The sequence below is a fragment of the Centrocercus urophasianus genome, unplaced genomic scaffold (genome assembly GCF_019232065.1).
Source record: "Centrocercus urophasianus isolate 14NV4802_14NV808 unplaced genomic scaffold, USGS_Curo_1.0 seq_49, whole genome shotgun sequence".
NCBI classification, from domain to species: Eukaryota; Metazoa; Chordata; class Aves; order Galliformes; family Phasianidae; genus Centrocercus; species Centrocercus urophasianus.
Window position 1 is genome coordinate 930153 of NW_024885077.1, and position 8664 is coordinate 938816.

The 8664-nt window shown below is 59.8% G+C and overlaps 2 protein-coding genes and 2 non-coding genes across 9 annotated transcripts in view; all 4 read left to right on the forward strand.

Moving 5' to 3' along the window:
* SF3B3 (splicing factor 3b subunit 3) overlaps window positions 1-2150 on the forward strand; it is a 28261-nt gene extending 26111 nt beyond the window's left edge. For all 4 annotated transcript variants that reach the window (XM_042834754.1, XM_042834755.1, XM_042834756.1 and 1 more), the window contains exons 25-26: window positions 591-695; window positions 1249-2150. In XM_042834754.1, the coding sequence (XP_042690688.1) occupies window positions 591-695; window positions 1249-1389 (246 nt within the window). In that variant the 3' untranslated portion in view covers window positions 1390-2150. The remainder of the gene's footprint in view (window positions 1-590; window positions 696-1248) is intronic.
* A 983-nt stretch (window positions 2151-3133) lies between these two features.
* Window positions 3134-7154, forward strand: IL34 (interleukin 34). Of its 3 annotated transcripts, none has more exons than XM_042834791.1 (7): window positions 3134-3179; window positions 4130-4319; window positions 4420-4523; window positions 5029-5106; window positions 5215-5388; window positions 6425-6617; window positions 6701-7154. In XM_042834791.1, exons 2-7 carry the CDS (start codon window positions 4292-4294, stop codon window positions 6718-6720), a joined length of 597 nt encoding a protein of 198 aa, XP_042690725.1. In that variant the 5' UTR covers window positions 3134-3179; window positions 4130-4291; the 3' UTR covers window positions 6721-7154. The 3 variants fall into 3 exon arrangements, with proteins under 3 accessions (XP_042690725.1, XP_042690727.1, XP_042690726.1); XM_042834793.1 differs by having other exon boundaries at window positions 6485-6617; XM_042834792.1 differs by lacking the exon at window positions 3134-3179 and adding an exon at window positions 3568-3588.
* On the forward strand, window positions 5505-5575 carry TRNAG-GCC. Its single transcript has one exon. It is a non-coding gene; the product is annotated as a tRNA-Gly (tRNA).
* On the forward strand, window positions 5863-5933 carry TRNAG-GCC. Its single transcript has one exon. It is a non-coding gene; the product is annotated as a tRNA-Gly (tRNA).
* Window positions 7155-8664: the final 1510 nt, after the last annotated feature.

Here is an 8664-nt window from a genome sequence, read left to right on the forward strand (position 1 = left end):
CTCTCTCCTCTCTCCTCTCTCCTCTCTCCTCTCTCCTCTCTCCTCTCCCATCCATTCCTTTCTCCCCTCCCTTCCCATACATCCCTTCAGAGGAGAGGATGCAGGGAAGAAAAGAGGGAGCTTTTAATTCTTCTCAAAACCAATGCAGGAGTTAATGAGCTTTTCTTGTAGCGCTGCTGCTGCAAATCTGCTCGCATTCTGGGGAAGTAGCTCTGGGGGGACTTGGTCTGATCAGTGAAATCATCAAGGCTGCTCGGTGCAGGAGCCCACCAGCCCTGCTCATCAGCCACTGGTGCTTCCAGTCACAAAGGCAGCGTTCTGTGCCCCGTTTGCTCGGCCTCCTGGGTCGGTGCACATCAAGAGCTGCACCTCTGTGCCTGGCTGCTGCGTGCCCCAGTTCTGGGGGCTGATCCTGGCTGAGGTGCCGCAGTTGCTGTAGTTACTGCTGCAGCTGCAGCACGGAGCTGGGGAGGGCAAAACAGCCCCCAGCCTCAGCTGTTGTTAGGGGCGGTGCTCAGCCACTCGGTGCCTCACTGCTGGCTGATCTGCTTTCTAACGAGCTGTTCTCTTACCTCTCCTCACCTCCTCAGGATCACGACTTCTTCCAGCACGTGGAAATGCACTTGAGATCTGAGCATCCTCCTCTCTGTGGGCGAGACCATCTCAGCTTCCGCTCCTACTACTTCCCAGTGAAGGTAAATCCGAGTGCTTGGGCTCAGCTGGTCGCACGAGCTCTGCTGTGGGATGTGGAACCTCACAGGCCTTGCACAAGGTGGCTGGGAAAGCCTGCTAATAGTGACTGGCGGTAATAGAAGCTACTGCTGCTCTCTGTCCAAGCAGAGAAGGGTGTGCTTGTGCTTGGTGAGCTTGCAGGGCTCTGAGAGCTCTGACACCAGTGATGGAGCTTGCTTTTTGCTCACCTTGTGCAGCCTCCAGCCTTGCCTGTGCTCTACCTGCACCCTCTGCTAGCTGAGGCGCTCTGACCCGTCGGATCCGTCTTCCCTTGTGTGATTCTTCAGCTGATCCAAGGCTTTCTGGGTTTCTCCTTCATTAATCAGGCTGGCCAGTAATTAGTTTGATGCTAACTGCTGCTATTCAGCAGATGAGGTCACTGAGCATGCTCTTGTTTCCAGGACGGGATTAAGAACCTCCTGGGAACAAACTGTTTGTTGCCATTTTTCCCCTTTTAGGCAGGGTTCAGTGCCTCTGTGCTGTGTCGATTCAATGCTCTCCTCCTTGCTTCTCCAGAATGTGATCGATGGGGACCTGTGTGAGCAGTTCAACTCCATGGAGCCCAACAAGCAGAAGAATGTGGCCGAAGAGCTGGACCGGACCCCACCCGAGGTGTCCAAGAAGCTGGAAGACATCCGCACACGCTATGCTTTCTGAGCGGCAGCTGGCAGGAGCAGAGCTTCTTGCTGGGCTCCTATGGACGCTCTTCCAAGCACAGTTGGGAGGAGGAATGTGTGTTTTGTTTCCCTTTTTCTAAATACTGATTTGCTCCTCTTGGTTCATGTTTCAAAGCAATGCGATTCCTCCGGTAAATGCCAGTATCTGATAGTAGGTCTTCCAACACATCCCACTGCTTACGTGAAGGCTCGTGCTGTCCTGGGTTCCAGCCAGAGAGAATCTCTCTTGGGAAATGCCCAGGGGAGGATGTGGTTTGACCCCTCGGCTGATCCCTGGATCAGCTCCTCAGTGTCATTCACCCTGAAGGCCGAAGGAGGCCAAGGGTCACTTGTCCTGAGGACGGATCGGGCTGAGACCTGCAGGACCAGCTGGGTTCTCCCCATCTTTTCGGTAAAGGAAACAGCTTGGGCCTGATGGAAAGCTGCTGGGTTCCTTTCAGGGGTCGGTGGGGAGAGGTGTGGGGTTCCACCAGCCCTGGGAGCAGCGTGGGGGAGGTGAGGCTGGGGGAGGCTGCACTGCCATGCATGTCCCCGGTGTTGCCTTCTGAGCGAGTTTTAGATTCACCATTTTTGACTGTTTTCTCTGTAAATAAGAGTTTTGTACAATGTTGTCTCTTGGGGGCGGGGAAGAGCAAGGCCTGAGTCTGGGACTTGATTTGTTTCATAATAACTTTGGCAAGAGCAGTGTCTCCAAGCTGTGACCGAGTAGCACACGAAGAATAAAAGCCTGTTTTTTAACTAGTCTGGCTCCGGGGCTCGCTCCTGCACGGCAGCTGTGCTGACCCCGGGGGCTGCAGGCGGGCTGGGGGCTTTCTTGCCCCATCCTTGGTGCCCTTCTTGGCCTCCTGCTTAAGGATGGGGGGCACGGGACGAGGCAGCGCTGCGCCCTTCACCCCCAGCACCCTGCGCACCGCTGCTTACCCTGCCCGGAGACCGTCGTGCATCCAGGCTTTCCAAACGGGAGGTGGTTTGCTGCGCGTTCTGCCCGCGCCCTGCTCTGCGCCCAGAGACGCCGTCGGTCCTGGGCAGCGCCGCCCGGGGCCGCAGGCGGTTCGCCTCGGGGCAGCGCCAGCGGCGGGCAGGGAATGCAGTCGGACGGCTTTCTCCCAGCCCGCCGCGGATGCTGGTGAAATCCCTCTGGATAGCGGACCGGGGTCCTTCCTCCTCTCCTGCAGCCCAGCTCGCGGTGCCGGAAGGGGACGCGGGGGCTGTGCCCGGGGCTGCTTGGCAGCGGATCCGCCGTGGCCCTGACGTGGTGCCAGGGGAATCCCAGCGCTGCTCGCGGGCGGCCGCGCATTCCTTCCCACGCCTTTCCCTGGGAGCGCTGACCTGAGTTCGGTGCCTCCTTCCTCCCCCCCGCGCCCCGGGCGGCCCTGCGCCAACTGTCCTAAAGGCTTTGGGATGGGGGGTGGGCTCAGATCGGCGTGCGCCCCTTTGAACAGTGGGAGACCTTCGGGACATCCCGCAAGGGCTGTGCCGTCCATCCGAGCCCATCCGAGCCCACCCAGGGCAGCGGCGGCCGAGCATCCCCGAGGTGCCGGCGGGGGTTCGGGGGCACGGTCGGTTTCTGCGCTCACCCCGCAGGCGAGGGGGGGGGGCACCCAAGCGGTTCTCTCCGTGCCCCCACCCCCAACCCAACATTACACGCCCCCGCCGCCGCTCCCCGCTCCCGGCCCGGCCCTGCCGCCGCCCCGCCCGCCCCCCGCCCGCCTCCCGGCCCCGTCGCCGCCGCCACCGCCCGCGGGGAGACGGCCCGGAGCGCAGAGCCAGGTGGGTCCGCGGGGCACCGCGAGTGGGGCGGCGGGACGAGAAGGAGGGGGGTTGGAGGTCGAGGGACACTGCGCGGCCACCACGTGGGGACATTGCGCATGGAGACGGCACGGGGACGCTGCGTGGGGACGGGGCATCGCGTGGGCGCCGCTACCCGGGGACACGGTGTGGCCCCCGTACGGGGACATGGCATAAGGGACATGGCACAGGGACGTGGCACAGCCCTCACCTGGGAATGTGACACCGCGTGGGGACACGGTGCGGCCCCCCGCGTGGGATAAAGGAGCGGGATGCTGCGTGGGGAAGCGGTATGGCCACCACTTGGTGGAGTGCACTGCGTGGGGGGATGCTGAGGATGAGCCCGTGGGGGAGCATGGCACCAAACCCTGCGTGGCAGTGTGACACTGAGGTATGGCACAGGGACACGGCATGGGGACATGGCACAGCCCTCAAACGGGGACGCCGTAAGGGGACAGTGGGAATGGGGACGCTGAGTGGGGACAAGGCATGGAAACCTGACACAGGACATGGGGACATGGCACAGGGTGCTGCATAGGGACGCTGTATAGGAACATGGCATGATTTCTGCTTGGGGACGTGGCCCAGGGATGTGACACATGGGGACCTAGCAGAGGGCACTGCCTGGGGACACAGGCTGGCCCTATCCGGGTGGGGATGTGGTGCAGGGATGTGCCCCTCCTTTGGATGGGGATGCTGTGTGGTCTCTTTGCTTGGGGACGTGGTTTGTCCCCCTTCATCTGACCATGGGGACACCACCCCTCCATTTGTGAGGGACACTGTGCAGTGCTATCACCGTGTGACCCCGCCTGGGGTCCTGGAGGCTGTAGCTGGGGCTCTTCCCCCCCCAGCTCCCACCCCACACCCAAGGGACCTTGTATGGGACTGTCCCATTCGTTGTGATATCCCAAGGACACACCACCTCCCCACAGGACAACCCAGCTGTGGTGGCCAGGGAGGGGGCCTGACCCCCCCCCTATGGCAGGGGACAGCCGTCGGGGGCCACCGCAGAGCACCATCCCTTATCAGCCCATCTCAAGCACCCAGGAGGCCACCTGCACCCATCAACCATGTAGGCTCCACAGCTGGTCACCATGTACCAGCGCTGCGCGGCCGTCCTCTGTGAGTACACATCACTGGGAGATGGGGGGGACACCCCTGGAGGGGGTGAGCAACGGATGTCCCCATGGAGGGGTCCCCATGGGGTGATGCTGCTCTGCAGGTGTCCTGGCCGTGTTGGGGCTGGAGGTGGCTGCGGTGGGGGAATGCGAGCTCGCCCGACTGCTGCAGGACAAGCTGCGGTATGAGAGGCGCCTGCAGTACATGGTACGGCCCTGTCCCCTGCCCTGCCACCCTGCCACATGTCCCCAAGTTCCCCGTGCCCAGAATTGGGGTGTGCAGTCAGAGCAACTTTCTGGTGACCCTATGGGGCGGCCCCCAAAGCAGGGTGCCCGCTGTGGGCACAGTTGTGGAGACCTTGGTGGCACAGTTGGTGGGACACCGGTGACCCAGCTGGTGGGACATTGGTGGCACAGTTAGTGGGACACTGGTGGCACAGATATGAAGATCTTGGTGGCACAGGTGTAGGGACCCTGGTGATGCAGATATAGGGATTCAATCGGCACAGATACGGGGACCCTGGTGACACAGCTAGGGACCCTGGTAGCATAGATATGGAGATGCTGGAGGCACTGCTGGAGGAACCCTGGTGGCACTGCTGGAGGAACCCTGGTGGCACTGCTGGTGGGACACTGGTGGCACAGATATGAGGACCCTGGTGGCACAGCTCTGAGGACACCGGTGGCCCTCACACTCCTCTCCACCTCTCCAGAAGCACAACTTCCCCATTGACTACACTCTCCGAGTGCAGCACGAGGAGGTGCTGCGGACAGCCAACATCACCCGCCTGGTGAGCTCACGTCGGGGACACTCAGTGACAGTGGGGGGCAGGGAGGGGAGGTGGGAGTCTCCAGCCACCAGGGTCTCACCCACCACCACATCCCCCTTTCTCCCACAGCGTGACAAAAAGGTATCAGAGGCATCCCTGCGCTACCTGTGGTTCCACGCCTGTTCCCAGGCAGTGCTACACATCCTCGAGGTGCTGCCGGAGAAGCACCCGTCCCGTGGGTACACGCAGGAGCTGAGTCAGCTTTTGGATGCCCTGGGCATGGAGTACAGTGGGTACTGGCAGGTAGGGGATGGTGTGGGCAGGGGGATGTGGGTGCACCTCACCCTGCACAGCCCTGCAGTGAGGTTGACTCCAGATGTGGGGCTGTGGGGCAGCACCAGGGAGGAGCTCCACATCTGGCATTGGTGGTTCAGTGGTAGAATTCTCGCCTGCCACGCGGGAGGCCCGGGTTCGATTCCCGGCCAATGCAGTGTTGTAAAGCTTTTGCAAACTTCTTTCTTGGCCCCTTCCCCCCTCGTTCTTTGACAGCCTCTCTCTGCGTTCCCCAGGCCATGGGGAACCATCCTCTTTGCCCCTCTTTGCCCTTGACAGCTTTTTGTGTTAACTCTGAAACCTAATGACAGCACCTGTTTAGCCACAGAGGCAGGAGTCCCCTCCTGTCCCAGCAGTGCCTGCCCCACTGCTGCCACCCCCACCCCAGCTCTGCTGCAGTGCAACAAAACCCGTGGGTGAGCACTGCAGAGCCCCAAACATCTGGCATTGGTGGTTCAGTGGTAGAATTCTCGCCTGCCACGCGGGAGGCCCGGGTTCGATTCCCGGCCAATGCAGAGGAAAGCAGGGCTTTTTTTTTGCCCCCTTCTCTGGATTGAGCAGAAGAGGCCCAGAGTGTCCCTTTTTACCCCACGCCGTGGGGTGTTGGTGGCAGTGGGTCGCAGTGCTGGGGGTCAGCCCTGCTGTGCGCAGCACTACCCACGCGGTGGCTGCGAGTTCTAATGGACCCTGTTAACTCTGAAGCCTAATGACAGCCTCTCTTCACCAAGCTGGTTCTCAGGCGGAGGGAAATGGGTGCTGTGGTGCACTGAGCGCGTGGAACGGGATCTGTGTGCGCTGGAGTCGCCCCGGCCGGTTGTTGGCCCAGGGTTTGGTGGGGAAATATTGTTGGTAGGAGGACGGTTGGGCTTGGGTGATATTGGAGGTCTTTTTATGGGACACGCTGCCTGGGTGGGAGCCAGCAGTGTGGGGAGCCCTGCATCTGGCATTGCTTGTTCAGTGATAGAATCCTCCTCTGTCATGTGGGTTCAACTCCTGACCAATGCAGCACCCCAAACTCTTTGCTCCCATCGACGACGTGGCAGTGCCACATCCCATGTCCCCGCAGAGCGACGTGGACGCGGAGGTGGCCGACCTGGTGAAGCAGCTGCACAGCGGCGATAGCCGCCTCAAGGCCGTGCGCCCCAAAGCGCTGCTGGACAACTGCATCAAGGTCCTGCGGATGCTCTTCGGGGCTCACTGTGAGTGCTGGGGAGGGACAGCAGGGAAGGACGGGGGTCTCCGTGGTCCCTTTCCTCTTGTGACCTCCGTCTCTTCTGCCCAGGTCGGTGGGACTCTGCTTAACGCCGACCCATTGAGGAGGATGAAGGCACACGTGGGGGGTGATGGCAGTGCCGGCTCCCTTTTCTTTTGTACAATTTTTTAATTCCCACTCCCTTGGCTTTCATTAAGCACCAAGTAACGTCCTAGCGCTCAAATCTTAACTGCAATAAAGAGAACCAGAGCCATCACGCTTGCCGCGTCGTTTGGCGAGCCTTTCCCCTCCCTTTGGCTTTACGAAGGAAATTCGGATATATAACTCCAGATGGACCAGATGTTGGCTATCTCCGTGTCTTGCTGTGACCCCAGCTTTCCCAGAGCATCCCAGTGGCAAATAGTTGGCCTCACGATTCTCCGAGAAACCTCTTGAGATGTCTCTGCGTCTCCTGACTTGCTATGGGAGGATGCTCACGCGCCCCCGAGCTGGGACTGCTGAAAATAAAAGCAACCTCACAGATGCTGGAGTGGGAAGAATGTTTGCTGGTGGGAACAGCAGAGAACAAACCATCATCAGCTCCAGGCAGGCAGGATGCCTGATGAGGGGAGCTGGGCTCAGTGGGTGAGGGCTGTGGGATGCCTGAGGGCTGTGGTTTCAGGGCTCCTGCTCAGAGCAGTGGGTGGCTCCATCCAGCCTGATGTCTGTGTTTGCCCTATAGAATAAGCATCCTTCCCCAAGGACTTCACTCCCTGTGGACATCCCTCCCCGTGGCCATCCTATGATGGACGTCCCTCCCCATATGGAGACATCCCCTTTCCTATGGATGCTCATCCCCATGGGCATCCCTTGCCGTATGTAGTGGACATCCCTCCCCACAGACATCCCTCTCCCTGGACGTCAACCCCCATGGACACCCTTCCCAGTAGCTATCCTTCCCCATGGACATTTCTCACCATCCGTATCCCTCTCCATGGACATCCCTCACCTTTGACAACCATCCCCGTGAATATCCCTGCCCATATACACCTCCCCATGGACACCCTGGACATCCCACCCATGGACATCCTTCCCTGTGGACACCCCTCACCCTGCACATCCCTTCCCCATGGACATTCATCCTCATGGCCATCCCTTTCCAAGTCCAACCCTTTGCCAGCTTGGCAGCCCCATCATATAGGGCTTCCTGACTCCATCAAACAAGCCTGTCTGCAGCCATCAGCAGCTTTTATTGAGCTCAGCAGCTGGGGACATGGATGCTGTGGTCACCATGGCAGCCTCTGTCCCTTCCAGTCCCAGAAGGTGCCATTGCTGTTGGTGGAGAGGTTGGCGAGGACTTGCAGAACACCTTGGGTGCTCTCTTCCAATGTCACTGGTCCCTGTGGAGTCAAGGATACGGGGTGAGCCCTCAGGACATGAGAAAGGACTCTCACTCCTGACAACCTTTTATTGGAAAATTCAATTAATGGTGTATAATTAATAATCCATCAATCCCTCCACACATTGGGTCTCTGGTCTCACCAGCACTGGGCACCGCTGTGGGGTGGGGAAGCCCTAAGGTGCTGCTTCCCCTTGTGTTTGTGATGTAGCACTGAGCGTGGGGCTGGGGTGCCCTCTGCTGACATGCAGGCTCTGATGGAAATGGGAAAATAATGCCAGAAATCGGAGGATTTGGGGCAAGAGCTGAGAAGTGTGGCACAGCACCCATGTGAACCAGGCGGGTTCTGTGGGATGCCTCTGGGGATGGGTGGCTGTGGGGAAGGGGTGCCCATAGGAGGAACATCTGTGGGGAAGGGTGTCCTTAGGAAAGGGGTGTTCATGGGGAAGGTTTGCCCATGGGAGGAGCATTAATGGGACGGACTTCCATGGAGAGGGGTGTCCATGGGTAGAATGTCCATGGGGAAAGGGATGTCCATGGGGACGGATACCCATGGGAGGGATATCTATGGGTAAGGTTGTCCCTAGGAGGTATGCCACACAGAGTAGTGGGTAGGATGTCCATGGGGAGAGATATGAAGGGCTAGGATGTCCAT